We start from the raw sequence: 27,566 nt of genomic DNA, 5'->3' as shown, positions 1-27,566 counted from the left end.
CCCTTGAACTCAGGTTGCAGAGACAGTCCTGGTGCCACCCCTCCCTGCCCACCCTGTGCTCCAGGGTCAAGAGGCGACAGGAACAAAAGAGAGATGCCATGTAGGCCCTACCCACTCCATTTCCTTGGACACCTGGTCCCCAAATTGAAGAGTGACAGTGTCCCGCGAGACGTCTTTCACAAGAGAGGACACATGCTCTTTCTTGGAGGTTCCACCACTTAGCAGAACAGTAAAGGTGCCATGAAACCTGCAATCCTTGTGTGACCCAGCAAGTCAACGTGTCACCCAGTGACACCTGGTGACACCTACATAATGAATGGAATTGACAGTCTTGGAATGCACTTTGGGAAACGCCAGGTGATGGAATGCTCCTAGGATTCTCTCTTTGACCTTCCACTCTTGGGGCAACATGTGGTCAAAGTAAATTTGTGCCTAAATTCTACCCTGGATTGTCCTCTAGACTTCCAGCACCAGAAGTTTATCAGTTAAGGCACACACCCCACTGGGAAATTCTTCACAGCACCTCCCTGGATTCTTCCCGAAGAAATGTGACTCATGGCGAGTCCTACCTAAGGCATAAACCTCAGCATTCTCCTAAGCTGTGTGACATTGAGCAAGTGGATTAACTTCTCTGAGTATTTGTTCTGTCTGTAAAATGGGGATTACACTAATATCCCCATAAGGTGGGTGTGAGAACTGAGATTTTTTTTCACTCAATACATATTTATTGAGAGTCCACTGCTCCAGGGGCTTGGGACACACCAGCGGCCAAAGAAATTAAAAAAGAAAAAAGTCCTGACTTCAAGGGGTTTACATGTTAGGGCTCGGGTACACAGCAATAGTCAACATAGGCTAGCTCTTACTTTGTTGTTGTCAAAAGATTTCCTCTTCTATCAAGCCTTGTGCCCAAGAAAGAGTCCATGTTGAGCCCATTATTTTCCAGAAAGCTGAGGACAAACCAGAAAATACGTCCCCAGGAAAGCAAAATGCAGGATTGCTGTGGACGCTAAGCTTTCCTTGGGATACTTGTGTCAGTTCTGTCGAAACGTGCCACCTTCCTGTGCGAGTCGTCAGCACCCACAGGGGCGGCTCGAGCTTCAGTGTCTGAGCCGCCCGCATGCAGCAGGAATCTGCCAGGCCTCCTTGCTGCAAACCTCCAGCATTTCCAACCCCTGGAAGTGTCTTTGTGGCCTGTCCTCCCCCACACACGGTAGTTCCCAGCTGGCCCTCCATGGCACACCTTGAAAGTGTGATCCAACGCGCGGACATGATTTAGTGAGGGAGGAACAGTATCCTTGCAGCCGGCGGGACACCCGCTGTTTACTGCTCAGAGGGCAGAGGGAGGGCTCACGGCTCTGGCCACTGCCCCTCCAGCAGGGGCCGTGGCAAAGTATCCTGGCAGACTAAAGAACTTTTAAAAGTCATTGATAAGGCTCATTAATGTATCAAAATGTCACCTACTCAGTGTGATCCATTAAAAATTATTAGTACAAGTATTAGGAGAAATAGTCATTAAAGTGCAGAAATATGAGAAATATCAAAGAGAAATATTCATCACCTTGGGTCTCACTGCCAGCTGTCACCTCCTGCTCCGACACCCTCAGCCTTGTGTGCCAGGAGACGCACCCTTGGGTCTCAGCCCAGAGGGGCGGGGGGCAGGACAGAGCCCTCAGCAACAGGGGCGGGCATTCGCAAAGCACTCACAACCATAGCACAGGCCAGGTGAGCCCTGGTGGGGGCCAATCTCCATCAGACACTTAGGGACACAGTCAGTAATTTAACTGATACCTGATATGCTCATGGAGCAGTAGATGAAAGTCACATATATTGTTAAAATAAAATGTTTACGGCTATGTCCTTCTAATCCCTCAAGGGGACATATTTCCTGTCCTCTGCAATTTGGGGAGAAGCATAAGCAAGACTATAAACCCGCCCAGGGCTGTAAAACCCACCTCCTCTCACCCCTCCCTTAGGCCAGTAATGGGATGGGTGCTGAATTCTCCAACCAGGGACCCACCACCTGAGTTATCCGCAAACTGAAGGCAGATTGATCTGTCAGGGTTTGCTTCCCAGGCTAAGCTAAATTTTGGTCTTTCCGAATTAACAGGCAGAGGAAAGTGCTGTGAAAGACACGTAGGTACCTGTCTCCACAGGAACTTGTGTGACACAACTTTCAGGGCAGCCTACTGTGACAAGATACTTGAAATAAGGAACGGGGAAGCGAGCGGAGGAGGTGGATTTACAAATAATAAACCCAAAGTTTATGATGATGAGACCTGGGACACACACAGCTTTCTCTTATACCACGTCTGCCCGAGCACATCTCTCAGCAGACAGTGGCTGGGCTTTACGGGTCCCTAACAAACCCAGATAATGAAGAAACTGCCAGCAATGCCATTTGGGGGCAGCTGGAAGGACTGTACCTGGAGTAAGGAACACGTGGCGGGTTCCTTCTCCGGGTCCTTGAGCCAACCATTCCCACACCTGCTCGTTTTCCTCAAGGGCGGCACACCGCGTCAGCACACCTTAGCAAACGCTCTCTTCCCGGGAGCAAGCACCGAAAACTGGCCTGGCTTCTGCATTTCCGATTCAACATTACGCTTCTCTATACACTGGCCAACATGCAAACACACTTAACTTGGTAACTAGGAGGATAATTGTGTCAAGTCTATGAAGAAGCAGTTCTCGCCCTAACTTATACTTTGTAATAGAGACAATGCTAATTGCAAGCTTTTCCTAAGGGAACATGAAGCATTACCATACATTACCATTTTTGTTGCCATTGAAATAAACAACAGTTGCCCTGAACGTAGCAAAAGCGTCATGATATTTATACACTAGGTAATCGTGGGGGAGGGCAACAGAAAAAAATGACAGATTGACCTAAAATTAATGTAATGATACTATTTTTTAAAAAGTCTTTTAAATTGCTTTTGGGGCCATAAGCACAGTCCACAAAATACTGAAAATGTGTTCTGTGCAATGACTCCGACGACACCATGCAAGCAGCTGTCCAAAATGACAGTCAGCTCTCCTTTCGAAAATCCAGAAGGACAGCAGTTTCTGCCTCCTCCTGCTCTGCAGCACAAACACGCGACAAGCCCAATGTCACTTCCCGTTTGTCAGCCAGCAGGAAGGGAAGGGACAAGCAAGCAGGCCCCAGAGGCTCCCATCAGCCCCTGGCTCTCAGCGCTCCTCTCTGATCCACACTCAATTTCAAGGCGGAGGACCCGGTCTCATTTTCTTCCATTATCATTTCTAGGAGCAATTTGCACGTTTCTACAAATGGTCTTTTGCATGGTTATTCTTGCTGAATTGCAAACAAAAAGAAAAGACTTTCATAAATCAAGCCACCCGAATCTCCTCCTCGGTTGATAATAAAAGGAGGGTTTCCATTATGACAAAAAAAAATAAAAATCAGGGCACCTCTGTCAGACAGAGACATAGAAACATGCTTTCCTTTTGCTGAAACGATCCAGTCCCATGAACCAACTGGATAGCTTGATGAGCGCTCATAAAGCAACAATGTACGTGCTGTATCTAAGGCCGACACATACACATATTTGATTCTGCAAATATGAATGGGGGCAGTCTGATGTAAGAGCGGACCTAATCTAAGTGTGAAAAATATTTTTATTGCTCCGGGAAGAGTCACTGTTAACTGAATGCAACAACAAAAAGGGGGGAGAAAAAGAGCATGCAGACCCGAGGGAATTACCAAATCAATTAACAAGTAATTCAGGAACTAATTTCTACATTGCCTCTTAGCACAAAATTGTGTCTTTAATTTCTCCTGCAATAAGCATCTCTGATGGTCCTAACACTGCCGCTGTAAATGAGTTTACAAGGACCTCTTTTCGATTGGCTATACAACATTATTTCTTCACACTTCAGTGCTACAGCAGCCAAGTGCTCTAAAATATTTAATTAGACTGGTAGCTACCAGTTACCAATTTGCAAGACCCACAGTGAGTACAGTACATTTTAAAGAACTAGTAATCAACTAATTAAAACCACAGTGAACTCCAGATACTGCAATTACAAACAACTGCTGTGGAATAATACACTTGAGGGGTCCTGCATTCCAGGGACGGCGACCTCGCAGGTCTGGCTGTACCACGGAGCGCAGATGCCACCAACTGAAGACCCCTCAGCACTGGGGCTATTTTGGAAACACGTCTGCTCTGAGCAGTCCCTGGGGTGGACCTGTGCCTACATTTTTCAGATAACCAATGAAGTTACACTGAAAGAACAGCAAAGTGAATGAAGACCACGGGTTTTGGAAAGGGACAGACTTGGGTTTGAATCTTATCTCTGCCTGTTACTGGCTTCCTGAAGTCAGGCAATGAGAGCCTCAGCGTTCTCATCTCTAAAATGGAAAGAATGACGCCATGAGGCTCACAGGGTTTGCTGGGGGATCAGGGAGCCCGCTGGGCAAAGGAATGCCCCACGCTGTTTCTTCACCCTCGGGAACCAGGTCTTTTCAAACGTAATGGTTTTTATTCATTCTCTCCCTCATTTTGTAACTAGACCAAACAGTATGCAACGTAAGGATTTCACTTAGGAAAAGAGGTCTGGTTATAATACGATCAGAACATCTTCAAACATTATTTGTTATTTCTGTTTTTTTAAAAAACCCAAGGAAGAAGAAAATGCCCTTGATGTTGAAAGTAGTAAAGCACTGGAGTAAAAACGATGGTCCTGGTTCCTGTGACCCTGGGCAAGTCATTAACCTTCCCGGGACTTCCCTATATGTCAGGGTCCCTTCCAGCTTTAAAACTGTGTTTTGTGTCCATTACACTGTAATTCTGTAATGGACACAACGACAGCATGTGGTTACTGGGGCAAAATGGAAAGCTCACAGGAAAAAATAAGTCTTATTGATAATATATTGAATTAGTATATGTCACTATTACATAAATACATACATATATATTTTTTATTCTGAGATAAATTAAGAAAAAAAAAAAGCAAGCTCCTGAGTAGAATTTCAATTTTCATGCAAAAAAAAAAAAAGATCTGAGACCAAATCCAAACGAGACTGTGGAGTATGGCAGGGCCTTCCGGAAGCTTCCTTCCTACTTTACACCGAGTGCAATAGCTGGACGACAGCGGCACTCATTGCACATGTGCTGTTTGATAAACAGACCAAAGTGCTTTTAAGTGAAAGAAACCGACATCTATTCTTCATTCCTTGGGGTTTGCTGAGAAGACACCGTGTGCCCACCACCAAGGCCCACAGCTTCCGGTCAGCTGAGTTTGGGAACCGCCACCCGCTCTCACCAGGTTCACTCATCCCCCCCACACTCACAGCTCCTCCTCACCCATCTCCTCCAGCTTCTTCCCAGCAAGTTTCAAAACGGTCCCCGGGTGTCCCTTCCCTCCAACACAGGAGGAGCTAAACAGGCATTTAAGTGCCTGTTTTCACCCAGCAGATCAATGCAGAGCGAACAGAAAAGTAACACTGGAGCAATCTTAGTTGTCTTCTGACTATGAAATACTTCTGAGTTGCACCTAATACTGTGTCCAAAGGCTGAGGAGTACTTCAATGTCACTAGTTAACATGTAAGAACTGCTCTTGAAATTCCCTTGACCAGAAGAGACATTTCAACGTACTTAGACTTCTGACTCACCTAATATAAGAGGGAAATATACGCTTCTCTCTACTTCTATGCACACACACGTGTGCACATACACACGCACACACAGTACCCAGGGGACTTTCAGACTATGCACATTTGTCAAAAGGAAACTCTCATCATTTTTAAAAACTTACGTATTGCTGAATACAATTTGTGTCAATAAAATGTTGTTACAGAATATCAGCAGTGGCCAGGTATCTCCCCCAGATATCCAGTGATACCTTCCAAGGGGAAAAATAACTTCCCGTGGAGCAACCCGGCAGACCCCACCTCCACCAAATGACCAAGGCTGATGTCGCCAATAATAAGACAATGTGGGTGCCATGTGCTCCCTGCTGAGGACACTGAGAAGGACACAACACTTCTGGGGGGTTCCTGCCCCAAAGGCATAACCTCAGACTATTCCGGAGAAGACAGTGTAAACTGAGAGACACATCAGTGTTTCTACACATTGTCAAGGTCACTGGACATACAAAGACCAAGGAACCGTCTCGGGGTGGAGCTGACGCGACTCAGCGCCCAGAGGGAAACTAGACTGGATCCCAATGGACGTGGGACAGGGTCTGCATGAGAGCTGTGTCACCCCCTGCCCATTTCTGGTCTGATGGCTGTACCACGGTGTTGTCAACTGATCACACCAGGGGGAGCCAGGTAAAGGGCATATGGGAACTTTGTGCAACTTTTCCTCAAGTTTAAAATTATTTCACAACACAAGTTAACATTTTTAAATTCTCCATTACTCCCACCCCAGTTACACTTGTCTGTGTCCTATTCATCCAGTTTCAGAGACCCAACGTACACATAGTTTCAGGTTCTAATGATGTGTTTTGTGCTTCCACTTATTTTACAGACACGCTTCACACCTCTGCAAGTCTCCCACCTGGCCACGTCTGTGTCCTAATACTGCTCACTTGACAATCACTAATTTAACTCCTTGCTTGCTGGAAACTGGCAGTCCCACGGTTTTAATATTATAAATAACTCGGCTATGAACGTTTTTGTACACTGAAGGTTTTTTCCCCATTCTCCTAAAGAATTATTCCCTTGGGATAAATTGCTAGGCGAGAGATTATTGGGACAAAGTGAATAAAATTTTTTATGTCTTTTACCTACTGCTATTATCCCCTGGGGAGGACTGGGCCATCTTTTAGCAACACGGCAAGGCATTTCTAAAAGTGTTACCCCCTAATTTTAGGTAAGAGTAGAATTTTATCATCTTTTGTTAATTATAAACCTAAGTATAAAAGGGTAACTCCTTGTTTTAATTTTCCAATACTTGAGATGTGAACAAAGGAAGGCCAAACATCCATCCATGTCTATCGACTTCTTTTGATTCTCATTTCCAACCTCTGCTGTGTTACTCCTGTCCCCACTTGTGTGTTTGTAAACCTGTATATTCATACTTCTCTATGAAATTAATTTTTATGCATACCAAAAAAAATATAAATTATTTTTCTATACAAGAACTTCTTGATGACAAGCATTCTTTTTTTTTTGGCACTAATTGCATTCATGACTTTGGCTGACATGGATTGACTAGTGGGGTAGAAATTTGGCAATTACAAACACAGTCCAGCATTACTAAAATTTGCGGGTTTGATATAAACAATTCCTATAAACAAAATGACATAATGAAGACATTTGTTTAGATGAAATTTCTTCTGCATGAATATTGAAGAGCAGTTTTAGAAGAAACCAGTTTTCTGAAATGATTTTGTTCATTGACAAAGGCTTTATTCTTTGAAGATTAAAAGACATACCTTTTGTGTTTCACGTAAATAGGGGGTCGACACGAAAGAGGTAAATTTGAAAAATGTTGACTTAATTAGTATTCTGTACATTAAAATATAAGTTAATATAGAGTGCAACTTCATACACACACACACACATATTTTTAAACATAAAATTTGTTTTGGGGAAAGAAAAACATTTTATACTATTGCCCTACTAAATAGACTATTACTACAACAACTACTACTACTACACCATTACTACTGCACCATTACTACTATACCACCATTACTACTGCACCATTACTACTATACCACCATTACTACTGCACCATTACTACTATACCACCATTACTACTGCACCATTACTACTATACCACCATTACTACTGCACCATTACTACTATACCACCATTACTACTGCACCATTACTACTGCACCATTACTACTGCACCATTACTACTATACCACCATTACTACTGCACCATTACTACTATACCACCATTACTACTGCACCATTACTACTATACCACCATTACTACTGCACCATTACTACTATACCACCATTACTACTATACCACCATTACTACTGCACCATTACTACTATACCACCATTACTACTGCACCATTACTACTATACCACCATTACTACTGCACCATTACTACTGCACCATTACTACTGCACCATTACTACTATACCACCATTACTACTGCACCATTACTACTATACCACCATTACTACTATACCACCATTACTACTGCACCATTACTACTATACCACCATTACTACTGCACCATTACTACTATACCACCATTACTACTGCACCATTACTACTGCACCATTACTACTATACCACCATTACTACTGCACCATTACTACTATACCACCATTACTACTGCACCATTACTACTATACCACCATTACTACTGCACCATTACTACTACACCATTACTACCACTACCACTACTACTACCACGACGACCACAACTACCACTACTAGCCTAGCTTCCTGCCCTGCCCTGTAGACCCTGCAGGAGAGAACCACCACCTGAGAGTGTGTACTCTCTGGAAGCAAGTGGACAAGGAGTCGTGTGGAGGACACATATGTCCATACAGAGAAGATGGCAGCAAGCGCCCAAGACCTGATGAGGGGTCAGGGCAGGGAGGAGGGGAAGACACCACATCTCCTTGGGGACCAGGTAAATGTTCCTGGAACAGAAGGCATGTGACATGGGCCCTGAAGATGGGCAGACTGTGACAAGCACAGATGAAAAGGACCAGAACCACCCAAAGTTGGGAGCCACATGTATGTAAAGAGGGAAGGAGCCCAAAATGACCCCATGTGAGCCAGCCCTGACCTCATGGTCAACCCCTGTGCCTGTAGGTGACCCTGACACAGGCTGTAGCATGAGGACCACGGCCAGTCTACGTGCCAGATAGCACGTGCTTTCAAGGATGGTCCCCACATAAAACACTGTCGTGCTGGAACCCGATGAGAAGTAAGTACAGCACTCACTTGGTTTTTTTTATCTGTTTTAGAAAAGATGGTAACCTAAGCAAAGATTAAATCAAGGACAAATGGGACAGGCAAGACTGTTCTAGAAACATGTTCTAGAGCACTGCTGGGTTTGAATTCCAGCTCTACCATTTATTAGCTCTGGAACCTTCACCACATGACTTAACCTCCCCCAGCCTCAGACTCCTCCTCTGTGGTCAGCAGTAGGCTGTTATAGGTTGGCGGACAATTAAAGGAGTTCATGTGATTAAAGTGACACAATTGTTTAGGATAATTTTACCACAGGAAAGGACCCAATGAAATCACGGTGGCTGATTACCGGTGCTTCGTTTTTCTTTTCAAAACCAATCTGAAGGGTCTTCACTGACCAGGAGTAAAATATCTTAACAGTTATGTATCATACTGCATAGGGGAGTTAGATGCTTCGTAGGATACATTCTAGAAACAGTCTTATTTCAAGTATTAATGTAGTGCAACTTAGGAGGATTTAAGTTGAAAATTCTCAAATCAGAATGGTTTGAATCTTGTATGTTTCCTATCCTATACACAGGGCCTCGTAAAATAGGTTCTTTTGATTCTCAGTAGGAATCAAAGGAATAAATTGGCTTTCCCTTGTTAACACCCGAAAGGCCTAAGGCAGAAGAACACCTAGAGGGAACAAAGGTCACAGATGGCCCCGGGGGTCACAGACCCCCCCCCCCAGCTCTGCTATTCTTCACCAGCTATGTGTCATGGGCTGAACTGTGTTCCCCCCAAATTCATGTTTAAGCTCTAACCCCCAATGGGGCTTTAGAGGTAGGGCCTTTAAGGTGGTAATTAAGGTTAAGTGAGGTCATATGGGTGGGGCCCCAATCTGATAAATGGTGGTCTCATAAGAACAGGAAGACACCAGGAGTGAACACACAGAGGAAAGGACATTGTGAGGACACACAGAGCAGCTCAGTGCTACCATAAACCTCACACCCTCACACTGTCGCCTTGTGGAAACATCATGAGCCCCCTCAGCTGAGGGGGGACATCACCACCCCCTCTATATCTCTTCAAAGGGCAGCCACAGTCCTTGGCACCTGGACACTGCCGTATTTTCAGGTTCCCCTCCCGCACCCCTCCTTCCCATTGCTGTGATCATTCCACACCCCTTCCGCCTCTGGCTACCTCCTACTCTACCTCAAAGTCCAGTGGGATTGTCCCTCTACTTCATGTCCCTGTCCCTTGTCATCACCTTTCCAGCTTAGTAGAATCCACCATTCTGTTGCTCCTGGGGCTCCTTTGCAACCCTCACCCACTAGTGCTGGAGGCCACAGGTTGGGGTCGTCACTGCTCATCTAAGCGTGGCCTGGGTGGTAGACATCTTCTGTTTCCCCAACCCCCAAGGTGTGTCTACACAGAATGAGCATATGATTGTTACAAGCTGTCTGAGTCTGACAGGAAATAATGCCCAAACCAAGTATCTTCTTATTCATCAAGACAAAACTAAATTCTGGTGACACATGCCAACGTTAGCTTTGAAAAACATTCCTCTATTTGTACATGAGTTTATGTTTCTGAGCTCATAAGGAATTGCGTTTCGCCATCACTGTTGAACTTTTAAAGAAAATGAACAACATTTTGCTGAAATGCATCACTTAGTCAGAGGGACACACTGTATCTTAAAGTGAACTTCCCCTCTTGGAAAAATACGATGTTGCTGGCAGTTTACATTGTATCAAGCTCTTCAGCATTATGTTACTTTGTATCACCTCCTGCAGCCCTAGGGAATGGCCCAAGGAAAGTAGTATTATTTTAAACTGTTTCAGACTTACATATAAGTGATGGATTTTGCATTGTGGTTCACACAGTCTCTTTAAGCATTTTGCACAGATCATATGGCCATCCACTTACACTGCCATAGGGTCAGGGGTGGGGGAGGGGGTGCCCTATTCATTCAAAGACAGATGACTGAATTACTACATAGGCATCCCGATAATCTGAACTGTTCTGCCAACCACCGTAGGAGATGTGAGGAGTCAAATTAAAAGCACGTGACGCACCCACCTGACCCATTAAATGAGTAACTGTAACTGGCTGAGCCTGGCGTGCAGCAGGCTGGACTCAATGCTCTCAGAAAGTTGTTCACCCAAGTGAGGTAAATTAGCTTTCAGGGCACTGGGGCCATGTCAGTCAATTATCCGCTTCTGGGGAAGTAAATGGGCTCCCAATGCCCGGGCCGGGCAGATTTGCCACATGGGTGAACAGCATATTCTCAGGGCACCTTCTGCTCACCTTGTTTCCTCTGTGGTCACACATAGCCACGATATCTCTGCAGATGCAGGAACCTGCAGAATTCACTCTTCCTGTGTTCTGAGCGGAAGGGCATGGCAGCCCTTTCTTTTTCTTCCCATCTCTCTCAAGTTTCAATCGAGTCTTCGATTTTGTTTCCTCCATGAAAGCACACGACGGCTGAGCAATCAAGCAACTGGCTGTGAACGGTGCCAACTTTCAGATGTTGAAGTGTCCTTAGGTGGTTTTCATTCTGTCTACACCACACAGCCCACCCTCTCGTGTGGATCCCAGGTACCAGACACCACAGGTCGGGGCCCGTGGCAGGCTGGCCAAGGGGGTTAATACCAGAGGTTCCTTTCACTTCATTGACAGCTGCTTCTTTCTACCCAACTGAGAATCAAAACTGCGCACTGCTCCCAAACAGCTCTTAGGCCTGATGGCGGCGTGCTACCGGAAGGTTCTACTCAGCTGGCTCTTCCTCTGACGCCTTGGGGAAGGTTTTCCTGCAGTCCAGGTGGCTGCTGAAGTATCTCTACTCTGACTGGCTGTCTACTTTAGGGGTGACCACGACATACAGTTCATGGTCAAAATTAAGATTTTTTGAAGTCTAGTGAAGCCACGCGGTACCTCATGGAGCACCACGAAAGCAAGCAGGCCTCCAGCAGCACCGCGTGGGCCCAAGTTCCCAGAAAGCGTGCCCTGGCTCGATGAGGCAGAGTAAACCCAGAGTGGACGACCCCCAGTGCCCAACGCAGATGTCACCACAGCTCACATCTGCCCGCACACAGCTCTTTGCCTGAATTTCTTCAATGTTGATGGAGACTTGTTTCTCTGAAATGAGCAACCACTTGATGAAACAAATAAAAAAACTTCCAAAAGCAGTAAGCGGGGGCAGTGCTGTGCCCATAAGACTCTGAAAGCTCACTGGGAGTCCTGCTAGCTCTTGCATCTTTAAAAAACAAACCGCCGGGCAAGGGACACATCCGTCGTGACTGAGACAGCCTGTGGGGGTCCTTCTGAGGGGGCTGCATGGTCGGTGAGGGGTCTGTGCTGCAGCTGACTTACACGGTGGTCCCCGACACTTCCTGGGTCTCCCATTCCTTAGTGACCCTATGGCCCAACTAGGAAGGTGGGACGGGGGGAAATGACTGGATCAATGCCGCTGGCCTGTCTGGAGGGGAGGAACAGACTCCCAAACAAGCACACTAAAGCAAAGACAGTATTTTTTTTTTTGGACTCATTTTCACTCTTTGGAATCTTCCAGGAGACAACATCCTGCCTGGAAAGATTCAATGAGTTTTCTTATTTGTCCTCACCAAATAAAAAAATACGTATGTATTTTCAATTGTGTAAGCAAGACAAGACACACTGATCAAGATTTAAAAATTTCCAATACACCCTAGTGTATGTTAGACTGTGAGGCTTGGGAGGGAAGGCCATTCGGCCCGTTTCTGCAGAGTGAGCGAGCGGGGACACCGGGAGGAGAGGAGAGGGCCCCCTCCGGCCAGCAGTCTGTGGGGAAGGGGGCCGGGCCAGGGCCAGGGCTGCCGAGCTGTACCATAATATAGAGATTAACACACGCGGAGGGGAAAGAAAGAAAGGAGAGCACACAGCTGCCGTCCCCCAAACAGACCTCCCATCTGCCACCAACGATTTGCATGTCACCTTCTCCGGGCTCATTTGTACTTCATTAACTGCCATTGACTTAACAAGATTTATGCAAATGACACCGTAGGAGCTCCCTAACTCCCACTGCAATCAAGTGATTATGTGTGTACAACTCTCCACAGCAATGAAAAATTAATACATGACAAGCCCACTCGCCACTGAGCCGGGCCTCTGGCTTTCTATTTTTCTTGCTCTGCTTTTTAATTTTTATTCGAATAGACCTCATCTTATTAGTAACAAAAGCAGCAGCAAAACTGTCTGAACCAAATCTCCTCTAAGGCCGCAGAAAGGACAGAAAAAGGGGAGGTGGGCCCAGGTCCTCAAGAAATGAAGTTATTTTGCAGAAAATAAGTCATATGCTTGATGAAAAGTCTTTAACGGGGGGAAAAAAGGGAAGAGATGAAACCACTGCCTGTTGCGACGGGACTCGCTCCCACGCTGCGGGAAGAAGCATCTGTCCTTACAAGGAACGAGCTGTAAAATGTGAGTGAAACATGGTTATCATAACTCACGGGAACATGTACAATCTGTAAAACGGCGAGTCAGGTCGCAGAGCGCACTGAAGACGGCCTCGCCTGAGTCCTAAACCATCCCTTACAGGGTCCCTGGGAGGGGGGAAGAGACTGCAGCAGTCACACTCACCGGCCAGCCCCAGCCCAGTGCATGGCCAGCGGCCTAAGGTTCCCCGGCAGTTAGGCAAAGGGCCCATGAGCGCGGCTGAGGGGCCCCAACACGCAGACCAGGCTGTGACCACGGGCTGAGTGTCCGCTGCTGGTGAGTCCCCATGGGAGGAAATGACTCCTCCCCCACGAGAGCACATGCGTAAGGTTTCCCTGGAGAAACGTGCCACAGGTTCGGTCTTAGAAGTTTCTCGACACCGCGCGGAAGGTCTTTTGCCTGAGGTCAGGGTTCACGCATCTTAAACACGTAACTTTGCCCTCTAAGCCTTCTGAAGGCTTTTTGCCAAGATAGTGGAGCACAAGGGTGCCGGCCGAGCGAGAAGGGCCTGGGTCTCATGTCTGGCTCCACGGCCTCCTAAGCTGCCTGGATCACTCAGCCTACCCGGGTTTAATTTGCAATGAGGAAAACACAGCTGGCGACGCTGGGGAAGCAATGGGATACTTACATGAGAAGCACTGAACAAGTAACAAGCACTCATTTAATTGTTGGTTTCTTCGGCACAGGTCTGCCAAGTGTCTCGGGCGTGCCGGGCAAGCCCTGCCCCATCGGGCTCCTTCTTCGCAATCCTCTCATTTATTTCTCTGAGTTGAAGTCATCACACTGGGAGGGTTAAGAACTCAGACTGTCTCTAACGATCTCAGCTCCTTTATAAACATGGGCACACGTGTGTGTGAGATAAATCCATACAACTGTCTATAAATCCACATCGATCTGAGCGACAAAGGTGCTGAGCATGACTAATTGGAAAATCCAGATTTCCCGGAATTTAAAAACAAGTAAGTAAATAAATCTCTCTGGAATCTCCACATCCCAGGGTTTCGCGGGACTCGCATCCGCCCCATTTGACAGATGCGGCATCTGAGGCCTGGAACATCCGGCCACAGGGGGACGTACGTGCCAGGCGTGGAAGGAGCTCATGTGTGGCCACACACACGTGAGGACAGAGACGGACAGGAGCTGTGCGTGTCCCCTGCGACGTCTCACCAGGACATCAGACCTTCACTAAGGTTTCGACAAGATTCGGCTGCATGTTCACAACGAAAAGCCTTCTACGGACTGGACGAAGCTCATTTTCCGCCTGAGGGCACTCCCGTCTGCACACAGACGGGACACCTCGCCTGTGCAGTGAGTCCCTTCCCCGTGTGAGCAAGTGCACACCGAGGCAAGGCTCCAATTACACCAGGGCCCGCCCAACTCCAGCACCCCGACTCTTGTCAACAGTAGATGAGAATTAAGGAAACAGTCTAGTATTAATATATTCCCCAAAAGGAAATGTCCCAGGACCGATTTTTTAAATGAAAGGAAGAGTAAAATAATTTCTATAATTCTAGTAGAAACAGCATCAATAGCATAAAAATTACATGTTAAAATTACCTGATGTAGAGAGTTGCCTTATAAATAAATGCACAAAGAAAGAATAAGCCACTATGTGCGTGGACCTCGCCAGTAAAGACACGGTTAGTGAAGACATCGCCCACCAGCAGAGGATGGAAGAGGATTTCTCTAAAGGGTGCCCAGGCAAGTGCACGCAGTATCTCGACGTGTTGTGTAAGAAACCCTGTGGGCTCCCTGCTCTGGTGCCCACTTGATGCCCTTCTAAGCACACTCTCTGACCCGTCCCTCCCCATGCTGCCAAGCGAAAGCTGGGACCCCCAGCTACAGCTGCATTCCTGCTTGTTTCAGTGGGTCAACTGTATCTGCAGAAAGACTCTAGCTCTTTAAGGGTGGCCAGTGCCAACACAAGTGCCTGAAGGATGTGTAAAACCATCTCGGTACCCACAGAAGATGGCAAAGAGTGATCACCCAGAGGGACAAATCAGTCACAGCGGTGCCCACAAGAGGGAGAGCGGTTATCCTGCCCACAGGTTTTATTTCCATCTCTGAAGCAGAATGCACTCTAAATGAAATGGCCTTCTTTTACGAACTAGAAGACGACATTTCCAGAAACCACGGTGCCAGGTCGAACTCGTTACTTTTATTTTTTTCTTGTAAATATAACAGCAAAAAATGTCACGTGAATGCCCGTTTTACTTGCGACAGCAAATAATCTGGTGTCTGGATCCTGGGCTAATGCAAAGCTACCTCGGGCTGGCAACCCAGGCCAAAACAAATGCTGGGATTCAAGTCCCGTTGTGTAATGAGGAAGTTTAATTAAGGCCCCACATTACAGCTGTAAATGTTCCTTTATATAATAAGGCCTAAATGAAACTGAACCTAATCAAAGTTACAATTCCTTCATTAGCAAATTACAAACAAGAGCACACAGCTGACACACCGGCTATGATTATCACAACTAATTGCCTCGTTGTTACAAACGAGCCTGAAACAGTGTTCAGAGGTCCGTCTGTGCGAGCAAATTAGGGCCACGTCGGGCTGTTCCTGTGATCACAAGGGGCTCTTGTACGGAGATCTGATTTACCCCTGTCGACTGGCGGCCAGCGGCCCAATCAAAGCCAAGCGACAAAAGCAGCCTTTGAAGCCAGCTCAGCCTCGAAGCGCACTCCATATGCAGGCGGGCAGACTACTTCATTAGACCTGTTGCCACATTTCCCTCTTCTTATTCTAATGATCCTATTTTAATACACACAGGACCCTCTTCTAATTGATGTCAAGTGAGTGACTTCTCCATTCATCAACACAGCACATCAAACAAACCTTGGCGCACGAGCGGCATCAGAGCACGGAGAGCGAGGTGTGTCTCCAGCACAGGGACGGGGGAAGGGGGGCAGCGTGTACCTGCTTAATTGGGATGGCTCGACCGCTCCCGATGCTGTCCGCTCGGCTCTCCAGGCCTTTCTTCTCTTTGTCTGGGTCACTCCCTTTCCGAGACTGCAAAACGAAAACAAAGTTAGCATTTGGTAAGGGCTGCAGCTTACAGATGGCAGGGGGTCTGCCTGACGGGCACTGCTTCTGCAAACACGTTATGGCAAGGCCGCGGCCACGGCCAGTGCACGTGTACACAAAGCCACACGCACCTCCCCGCCTCCCCGGGCAGGCCCTGGGGCTGTTCACTGCCACAGACCTGTCACCTCACAAAGAATCTTCTACACTTTTCCCCCGCAAAATTATCTTTTCATTCTTTTTCACAGAGTTCAAAATTCAATTACTAGGAACCAATGGACCATATAGGAAAGTAACGCCCAACAGGAAAACACATTCTAAAGCTGCAGTTAATCCAGCCGAGGAGAAAAGGGCTCTCGGATGCCTGTTTGGGAAACCTGCGACATAAACGTATATATTTAATTAACGTCTGAAGGATTTAAAAAATTCTATTACCGACTCAGCTGTGTGATGTAACGCTACACCCTTGTTTCCTAGCAAGGTGTTGTTGATGTTTCTTTTTATTGCTGCTAGATGATTAGAAAACAGCAAATTCAAACTGTACCAATTCAAACTGTGTACAATACCGCAAAAAACAAGCAGCGGGGGGAAAAAAGCTGAGAATATCTTTTTTGACAAAACGTCAGGACTCGGGAAAATGAGCAGCTAGGTTTGTCAAGTTTCTGGAAGAGTTTTCCCGGCCGTACTGCTGACATTACGTGCACGGCCCAGGAGCTGGGGATGCCCCAGCCGGGAAGCCACACCTGAAGGCCACCAGGACCTGGGGACATTGAAGGAGCACCGCAGCTCGAGTCTCCATCTCTTGATGGCATGAGGAAGTGTGAGCACAATGATTTTCTGACAGATTTATTTTATTATGAGAGAAAGATCTGAGACTCGTCCTCCTTAATAACTGTGCTGACAAGTGACAACTTCACTCCATTACTTTTCAATGGGAACATTACTCACGCAATATTGAAAATGGAGAAACATTTTCATGTGCTTTTCAAATCTGAGATGATATATGAAATGAACAGACTTTGTGGTGTCCAGTGCTGCGATGAAAAGCTAATGAAATCCAGTTTCAAAGGGGTGTGAGACGGAGCAGCTGATTTTATTTTATTTGTCAGTATTAAAGGGGGCAATATCATAGAAAAGTTCCCACGATATACTCTGAGGCGACACTTCAATGGGCCCTTAGAATCTTCCGCGGCGATTATAAGAGCTGACACAGGGAACACTTATACCAGGCACTGCACACTTTTTTCCTTTAGGACGTAGAAGCTTGTAATGAGACCTTAGAAGAGAAAACAAGCACCAAATAGAAAGTTGCAGAAGAATACAACACGTCAGGGTTACCCCGTGGGCTAGAAGGGAAATGGGAATATTTATCAATTCTTCGTCATGAATTTTAGCTAGGGGTTAGGGATTCACTTTTCTCTAATTAGTTCTTTAATTAATAATGTATAGTAAGAGCCATGTGATAATCCTAAATTCTCTTTTTTCCACATCTCAGCTCATGGGAAAGCTGGAACTTGAGGTTTCTATTTGTTAAATAAGATTCAAAGCGCACAGTGATAACGTTTTAAAAAAATTTAAATCCACAGAGATCATTAAAGGGACTCTGGGAATTTCATGAATTCTAAATTTCTGAATTTGGAAACCCATCTTCATTAGTCTCTATTAACCAGAATAATTAACAAAACAAACACACAAAAAATTAACATCTTCCTCAAGGCTGCACATCTGTCCCCAGAGTCACTCTGAGCAGAATTTCCAGATTCTGGGAGAAGCAGGACTATTAGGAAGGAACTACCGTGTTTCCCTGAAAATAAGGCCGGGCCTTATATTAATGTTTGCTCCAAAAGACGCATTAGGGCTTATGTTCCGGGGATGTCCTCCTAAAAAATCATGCTAGGGCTTATTTTCCGGTTAGGTCTTATTTTGAGGGAAACCCGGTAAACTCAGTGTTTGATCACACACTCTTAGATGAACAAGACTGAATCACTGCCAATGTAGAAACAAAAATTCCCCGACGCTACCATCTTGGTGAGAGTCCTCTTACAACTAAGACGTCAAAAAGAGCAGCAGCAGCAAGCTGGACGGCAAAGGGGCTTGCTCTCTCTGATTCCCACGATTCCTCTTTCTACAACAGGCTGTACTATGCTCAGTAAGATCGAAATCCAACCACGAAACGGAAACAAACCCGTTGCACAGAAAACACTGCAGCACACATCAATTCCCAGGAAGGGCTCCAATGTTTCTGCAGACGCCGAGACCACATCAGTGGGAGCACATGCTCGTGTTGCTACGGGGATGGCTCCGTGAAACCACCACATACAAAGCAGCTCCTGGTCCCCGCTGCATGTGTCAGCAGTGACTCTGCCATGTCCCGCCTGACACGCACAACAAGAAACCTAACGAGACTGTATCACACCCACCCCAGAAGGTCGGTGGCAAGCCGGAAGAAGGGCTGCTTAGCCTCCGCCAACACTGAATATGAGGAAAGGGCGGTTAGGAGGATCTAAGGACCACCTCCTTCTGCACAAAAATGTTTCACTTTCTCCTGTGTGACGAAGGAAGCCACGAAAGGAGCCCCCCCCCGACTACCTGCTCCAGGGACAGGAAGCGTCGCTGCCAAGAGCCCTCACTATCAAGCGACACCTGCTACCCCCACCCCCCCGTGACCAGTGAGTAAGTCAGAGGCTGCAATAGGACCCACACTCTCCTCCTCTACAAAACACAAAACCCCATTCAGCCCGTTCTTTTCACACTGTCAGTGCTGATGCCTTCCTTTTACAGCAGGCTGTGATGAGCTGGGGAGTGTCTTCACAGTCTCTGGTTACAGGGCAGGTTCGGCTCTGTTCAGCGGTGTCAGCGTTATACGGTCAGCTTGGCAAAATCCCACGTAAGGGACACTGTTACGATAAAGCCTGAAGCAAGGCAAAGCAATGCGATGTCCAATTACGGACACCCAGCAGAGTACGACTGAAACGGACACAGACGACAAGCCCCAAAGTGAAGGCAGTGCTGGACCCTGGACAGGGAGGAAGGGGGTGTCCCGGGGAGACACACCGAGCAGGCTCCAGCTGTTACCTGGGGTGTGTTTGTTTCTTGAAGCAGCAGCAGCGGCAGTAGCCACAGAATGCTTGCTTGACGAGCTGCATGGTGAGTAGATCCAAGTGCTTTTTATTCCCCTATGTTTGGATATACCTTCTAACGAAACATTGTAGCCACATGTAAATCGTGGCTACTAAACTAACTGTTCCAAGAACCCACGTTACGAAACCAAGAACTGAATGGATGTAGCCTTTTAATATTTCTCTTCTCAAAATAATGATTTTCCCCCCAAAGAAATAAGCAAAATAAAATACAATTTACTTTTTGATTAGTAAAGTATAATCCCTATAACATACACATAACGCATAATTTGCTCCTACGGAAGAGATTTTAAGTTTGTATAATTTTGTAAAAAGTGCATGTGATTTATTTCTGTTTAAAAATATGTATATATGCAAACACAAACATCCAGGACAGTAAAACATGACTGTAAAATGTACATTACAGGTCTACTTTATCATATTTATAAGCATGGTATTTGAAAAACGATGGTGTACTATTTAATTAACTGGCCTGTGGGGTGGTCTAATGAAAGCGGTGGACAGTGTGCCTTCACCAGGGTGTTACAGCCCCAGTCAGCATGGACCTTTATTCATGAAGACTGTCCGGCACACGGCATATCTGTGCTCCTGCTACACACTTTCAGCCAACTGAAGCCCATAATTACCAACAATCGCCAGGGATGAAGAAGCTATGAAATGTTACCTCTATCAGAATAGGTGTAAATTGGTAACAATGAGAGTTTAGTTTCTTAATTGCTACAATTTCAAAATTAATTTGCCTTCTTTCCATTCCCTGGATGACACTGACATCTAGTGGAGTTGCTGTTTCCAAGATCTTCAACTTAAAAATACTTGCGCATTCCTGCTGCCACCACCACCACCACCACCACCACCGTTTTGTTCATTGTCAAACCCAGTAATGACCAACACACAGGTCCTTCCTGGGATTTTCACTGTCTTCTCCTTAAACGACATGAAGGAAACCCATTATGTTTCCTTCTGTGACCCCAAATTTCTTTTCCCGCTAGTAACAGTTGTGCAGCTGGATTCAATTTCTAAAATGGTTCACTCTCCAACTGTTTTCCAACATTTAAAGAGAAAGAACAAGCATGATCATACACAGCTTAATAGGCAGGCTATTAATAGGCAGGCTATCGTATTATCAGGTACATTAATTATGACATAGTCGACACCATAATTCAGTCGCCAGAAGGATGTTTTTATTGGCTCCGGCCCCCGCCGCACCTGGCCTGGGCAGCTGGGGTTCCCTGCTCTTCCAGAAGACCTGTGCCAGCTCGCACACGTGTGTGTGGTGTGAAAACGTGGGACGAGGCCCCATCCCTGCATTCTCTGCTCTCCTCTGAGCACGCAGAACCCCCCCCCCCCACCGTTTTCTCTCTAACCCATTTTCCCTTGAATGTGGCTGACTTTGGCAATGACGACTCCTGACGGACATGAAGCATGACCAGATCGGAGACAGCACAGGGTAAGGGAATACTGTTACTGAGCTACTATTAGTTTGATTCTTCCTGCCTTCAGGTTTTCTCCATTGTCAGTTTCCCCCGGGGCGGAGTCTGGGATACCATTTCTGTCACAACCCAAGGCCAGCACTGCCCTGCACCTGTGGGGTGGGCACACGCTGGGGCTCTCCTTAGGAAAAGCCTTGCTTTTCAAAGTACTTCCCAACTTCTCATCTCCTGCCTTAGAACAGAAACCAAAGCCAGTGAGCAGTAAACGCAGCCCCGGGACAGTGTCCCAAGCCTGGGTGCCCTCTCCTCTCACCATGCCCCGGCAGAAGTGGCAAAAATGCAAAAGACTCTGGTCCATGTCCAAAGCCGTCACTCCTCCCCACCACGCTGGTGTTCCCTCCCCCGGCACCTGACAACTGGTTTCTCAAGTACGCTGAGTCAGGAGTGAGGTGCGGCTGTTCGGCGAGCTGATACTTCCTCAACCCAAAGTCCCCGAACCAGTGTATGGAAGTGCTGCCGGGTTGGACACAGCCAGGCAGTGCTATTTATTTAGGTGACGGTCACTACTCTTGCTACGTGTGAAGAAGTGTCACAGCAAGACCCCCTATTCATGTACCAAATTGAAGCATCTCAGATATTCACCTGTGTTCTGCAGAAACCTAAATGCCTCCCTCCCAGTCTATCCAGTGCCCTACAAATTCTTCTCCTTTGTGTTGTCAGAAATAATTTCATAACGTCAGCGGTGGTGGGAAAGAAATGAAAGCAATGCCACAAAGACTCTGCCCCCACAGGAAATCTTCCCAGCAGCCCCACTGCAACAGCTGCTGTTTTCAGCTCAGAGAGGTTAAGTAACACGCCCAAAGTCAAACAGCCGCTGGCAGTGGAGGCGGGGGTCTGAGGCCGCTCTGTCTGGTCCTCACTCTGTGCCCCCAGCAGCAGTGTCTGCCAGGACTCTGGTGGTGCAGGGCAAACAGTAAATGAAGGGGGACACTGGAGCAGGGGCTGTGCTGTGGGCTACAGACTTGGCAGTCATGAGTGCCCAGTGGGAAAACCGCCACGAACACGGTGGGGCAGGGACAGGGGTCGGGCCCTTGGCAGCGCATACATCATGAACGCCATCCCCGCACGAGGGCCACAGATCAGATCACAGACTCCCGGCCTCCCCTGTAGTGTCCTCCTTTAGCTCAAGACCAGAACTACTGAGCTTGGACCGTTTCGCATCCCAGTCAGCAGTCATCAACCAAAAGGGAAGTCGAATTGCTTCAAACAGGGCCTCACTGGCATCAGAGCTGCCCATTCTTTGCGTGGGGCCGCCCTGTGCACTGCAGATGTTTGCCAGCATCTCTGTCTGCCACCCACGACTGGGTGCCTGTAGTACCACTCCCCCACCCCCCAGTGGTCACAAGTCAGAATTTCTCCAGAAATTTCCAAACATCCCCAGGGGAGCAAAAACACAGACTGAGAACTACTGGTTTAAAAGCATATTTTGTAATGCGCAGACCTAGTCCCGGAAGGGAAAATGTTCTTCAGTCAAATGACTCCAGTCACTCTGCCTGGAGTTCTGGGCTCAACTGCACCGCTTTCCACGATTGATTGGTAATGTGTCTGCTGTGCGCAAGGGCCGGGTGAGGACACACACGTCCGTGTCCTCTGTGGTTCAGGGGGCCTCTGCATCCCAGGGAGGTTTGGAAAACCACCCATGCCTGGGCCCCATGCAGAGTCCAAGTTCATAAGCCTGAGTGCCGAGGGCTGACCTGGTTTTAAAACGCTCCACAGATGACTCTGAAGAAAAGCCCAGGTAGAGAACCCTGAGCCAGCGAGCCTCTGAAACCCTCGTGGTAAGTCCTCAGGCACCAGGCTGGGGATAGAGGGTCTGTGGGTGGACGTGGCTCCCGCATCTCATCGGAACGGCCAGAGGCACATGTCTGGGGATTTGGGCAGAGTTTTGTCATCTCCTTGTACCCAAATGTGACCAGTCTCTAGCTAGAGACCAAAAAAAGTCACAAGACAATAGACAGCTTTATGTAGACCCCTCACTCTTCATTTTTGACACATTTCTCAGAACTCCCCGCACACTGAAAAATTCCCATTTTACTCAACATCCAAATCTTTGCATCTCACAACTGTCTCAGACTTTCACAGAAAGCAATACTGTTCTCATTAATTTAGTTTGGATTCTATAAATATCACCAAACCATCTGGTGGCCAGATCGCGAAGACGTGAAATTCTTCGAAATCACACTGATTTCTTTCCGGGGTGGACACTCACGGTGAAAAGGTTGGAGCGGCGCTTGGACTGCTTGCGGACGGGCGTGGGCGTGTTGGCAGTGGGGGGCACGTCGATTCGCAGTTCTTTCTGGCTGGTGCTTGGCGTCGAGGGGACGGAGGAGGAGTAGTCGCTTAAACTCCCACCTCCGTTGCTTGTCTGTAACGACGGAAAACCACGATTTCATTAAGGACACACTCCAGGAACCTAAGGCTACGCTGTGGGCGGGGTCACAGTCACCCCAAAGAGGTGTCTGCACGACAGGCCAGGCAGCTGCTCTGGTTCTGCCGGCTGTACTGGTACCGAGTACACGTGGATTCTAGGACATACCGGTCCCCTCAGAGTCACTTTGTCTATGAAAAGTGACTTAAGAAAGAGAAGTCTCCATCATTTCACTTAAAAATTCTTCTGAGTGACCATGTCACTGTTTGTATCTTCTCTGAAAATGAAGGAGCTGGCGGAACTACACTGGTCCTATGGCTCCTTCATTGCTCTCGATTTGACGCAGAAAGGCCACTGTTTTGTGCAGTCGGACCACAACCCCCATTTTGAAAAGGATGTTTTGCAAATGTGAATGCATCTGGAAGGCATTTCAAGACTCTCAGGAAACCACAGATGCCTCAGTGACAGGAACAGCCTACAGGCCTCCACTGTACAGGCGCTATTTCCCGACCCCCCAAGGAAACGGGAAGCATGGCACCAAACCTTCCTGTATCCTTTCAAAAAGTGCCAATATAACGCCTGTCCAGGGAATGTTAATCAAAATACAAGCGCAGGAAAAACAAGCCTATGGTTTTCTTAATGGGTTTTTTTAGGATAGGTTCTTCAAAGTGACAATTATGTTGTTTGCTTCCAAGTAAATAATTGGCCAAGTGTTTCTACGGTAAGACAGTTCTGAGAGGGCCTAAGGGTCATGGTGATTATAACGGAGGGCTGCTACCAGGTGTCAGCATCCTGGGGACGCGCTGCCGAGAGCCACCCAGCACTGGTCAGCCTGCGAGCACACAGAACAGACACCAAGGCAGCTCCTGTAAATCAACAGCCAAGGCAGAAGCGCACACCTCACCGCCCGGCTCGAGCCAGCATGCCTCCTCACACAGGCAGCCCGACGATGGGCAACGTTAACCAGTGCCCAAAACCACGGGCCACAGCGGTTTGTGAAGGAAATGTTAAGGCAGTTGCCAACATGCTGTTCTTTATCAAGTTTTGGAAAAGAAGAAGAAAATCCACCTTAAACCAGGCGGAGGACACGTGTTGGACCGGCACGTCCTCCTTGGCTCTGCCGTGCCTTTCAGTCTCCCCTGTCCTGAGCCCAGCGTACCTGGCTAATGTGCACGGCAGACACCTGGGCGGAGCAGACGGACGAGTGGCTGGGAGAGTTGGGGAGCGACTTGCAGGGCCCGATGGACAGCTGCTGCTTCTTCCTTGTGGCAACAATCTTCTGAGCAACTAGTGGACAGGGAGACAAAAGACATCAACGTGAAGCTGGTTCCCAGGTGCAGAGAACGTGGCAGGGACCCCTGCTTGTCCCTCTATTCCACCATCCCCACAGAAACAGATTTCCTGGTTGTTAGCTGGGCACGGGACAACCAGAATGGAGCCTCCTCTGCTCCGTTTAAATGTGCCAGAATGTGGCCCCGCCAGTAAGCCCTGGCCGAGGGGGTGACAGCAGGAGGGCATGCTGCATTGCCCAGGGCTCTTCCTGGAGACAGGACCCTGCGGCCATGTTTTCCGAAGTCTCAGTCCCTCTTGCAGCTTACAAAGCGCACGTCACCCTGGGGACAGATGCCGTCCTGGTGGGACATGAGCGAGAGGGATCCCAGCCTCTGGCTCAACAGCCCTGCACAGACCCCCTCAGAAGCCTTGAATGTAAAACAGAAAATATGCACCTATCTTGTTTAAATCATTCTAATAATATACTTTTCCAGTTACTTCCAGCAAAAATAATCCTAAATAAGACAGGGTAATTTAACCAAATCCCTCTGAAAATTAAAAATCTATTTATTTTTTTTTTTTTGCAAAGCCTAAAGAATTACTCTTAACTTTACAAGCTACTGCATAGAATTATATTCAAGGACATGTAATTATATCAAAGACTTTTTTTATTTAAATATATTGCTACACACATTAGAAGTTTCTTAATCAATACAAATCTAAATTCAACCAGCCATAACCTCCCTTGGCAACCAGTCTAGCTGATAAAGCATATTGGATTTAATTGGAAAGGAAGTCAACAATTAGAAAGCTCTTCCTACACCGGTAGGTGTCACTACAGAATAACTACAGCTTTTATTTGACTAGATGTGTGTCTTTGGGGACCAGCTGTAATTAAGCCCAATGATATTCAATCCTTGTCTTTTGCCCACAGAGTTGTTATTTTTCGACACCCATGCAAAGGAACACATCACTGTCCCCACCAATAGGTTATAATATAGAAGGAGCGTCCACGGAGTTTCTTTTCCAAATGAACACAATTTTAATAAGGAACTGGCCTGTCCACAGCTGATGGCTTTCATGTAAATGAATGATAGTATAAATATGATGAAGTGAAAATGCAATCTATAAAAAACGGCTCCCAGAGTGGAAGCCGCAGCTTCATTAGCTACAGCCCACCTCCACGAGGCCTCTTATCATCCTGAAAGGATGGTATCAATTAATTTATCTTCCCGTAGTGTATCGATCATAACCTTCATCAGCTAATCATGTTTAAATTACAGAGGAATATCGCGGCACTCTGTCATCTCGAAACCATTGGCGTATTGATCTAGGGTCTTTGAAGACGTGTATTAGAATATTTTATAAATCATTATGTGAACGCAAATATAAAATTTAAGATCAGATTCCAACAGCTGCAAAACATGTGTCATGGGGGTGAACTGAAATACCAAAGACCAAAAGTAAATTTACTTAAAATCATGATTTTTTGGGTGATTGCCAATTTACTTGTTTTTTTTGGGGGGGGAAGAGTGCAAAAGGGCGTGTTTGATTATCAACTCTAATGCACTTTTATTTTACTGCCAGCCTCAAAATTACTATTCATTTGGACGACCAGACTGACTTTGATCTTAAAGCTCATTGGAAAAGCACAAATGTCAGAATTAAACAGGGCTAGGCTGTTTGGAGAGCTCGGCAGACATTTCCTATAAATGTTTTCTACACAAAGAGGAGATATGAGAAACTAAGTCAAATACATTATTGAAATCACTTTATGAAACTGTAGATGAGAATGAACGTTCCATCCTTCCTTCTTGGAGGCCAGAAAGCAAGTTCAAGTGCAAAAAGAACACTTTTGCATTAAAAGCCTCTCGCTGAACAACAGGCAGCGTTGTACAAAGCATGGCCCACATGTTAAGTACTAAAATTCTGTCCATGGAATTATTCTTCTACCACATTTACTTCCAAAAATTGAAGTCACAACTTCTAATAAATGGTAGCATTTTTTAAAACCTTATTAGAACTTTCTTCACATTTGTTTTATTTCCCCGTGATATTGTTCTGTCTACACACAAATAGAAGAAAGGAAATGATTTAGGAAAATGTTGTCTAAAATATACAGACTGCTTTATGATGAAAGGATGACCCACAAAAGTAGGGAAAGCTTAGTGAGGGACGACCACAGTATGTGACTTAATCAGGAAGAAGACCAGGAGAGGAAAAGGGGGAGACCACGTGACTGTTTTGTAAATTTGGGCCACCTTCTCCACAGGGAAGATGAAACTTATTGGCCCTGTGAGGCACAAGTTGCTAATGCTGCTGTTGTCACTGCTGTAAGTCCTGGGAGCCAGGGGTGTGGGAGCGGCAGTGTTTCGAGCTGCCTCATTTTAAGACTTTTCTAGATGAACTGCTTGGGTGTGCCCAAGCTGAAGTGACCACTGCCATCTAAGAGTAGCTCGGTCCATCTCTCAAATGACTTGTGAAAAGTCAGGGTGAATTCACAAGGGCCTCTAGGCGGAAGAGCTGGGGTGCCCCGAGTGGATGAGCCCCCTCCTCAAAAATAGCTCAAAGGAAATAGAATGGGGGGGAGACGGGGAAGGCACTGTTCTCTTGTAACTATAATCATGAACTACTCATGATATTAGAACATTTAAATGTTAATAGATTTAAAACACGAATATTACCCCAGAATATTACCCTAACTGGCAGGACAATTTTTACAACCACTGATTTTTGTCTACATTTGATCATTCAACAAATGAATGTTACATATTTTATAAAAATACACGTGAAGGAAGAAATAAAACAGAAACACAAGTGCTTGAGGTTACTTAAAAGAATATAAAATCTTTATCACTGAGCTGTGATGATTTCTCATACTTGCCTTTAGAGTAGCCCCTGAGCTATTACACACCTCAGTCTGAAATGGGGTCTTCAGCAGAGACTGACCACGTCT

The 27,566-nt window shown here is 46.5% G+C and overlaps 1 protein-coding gene across 6 annotated transcripts in view; it reads right to left on the bottom strand.

Moving 5' to 3' along the window:
• Positions 1 to 27,566, bottom strand: part of AGAP1 (ArfGAP with GTPase domain, ankyrin repeat and PH domain 1) — a 521,440-nt gene that overhangs the window by 243,898 nt on the left and 249,976 nt on the right. For all 6 annotated transcript variants that reach the window (XM_081051870.1, XM_081051871.1, XM_081051872.1 and 3 more), the window contains 3 exons: positions 24,498 to 24,625; positions 23,180 to 23,335; positions 16,236 to 16,328 (listed from right to left, as the gene is read on the bottom strand). In XM_081051870.1, the coding sequence (XP_080907996.1) occupies positions 16,236 to 16,328; positions 23,180 to 23,335; positions 24,498 to 24,625 (377 nt within the window). The remainder of the gene's footprint in view (positions 1 to 16,235; positions 16,329 to 23,179; positions 23,336 to 24,497; positions 24,626 to 27,566) is intronic.

The sequence above is a fragment of the Rhinolophus hipposideros genome (genome assembly GCF_964194185.1).
Source record: "Rhinolophus hipposideros genome assembly, chromosome: 6".
In the NCBI taxonomy this organism is placed as follows: Eukaryota; Metazoa; Chordata; class Mammalia; order Chiroptera; family Rhinolophidae; genus Rhinolophus; species Rhinolophus hipposideros.
The sequence above is the reverse complement of the archived record's forward strand: the minus strand, read 5'-3'. Positions and strand labels throughout refer to the sequence as shown.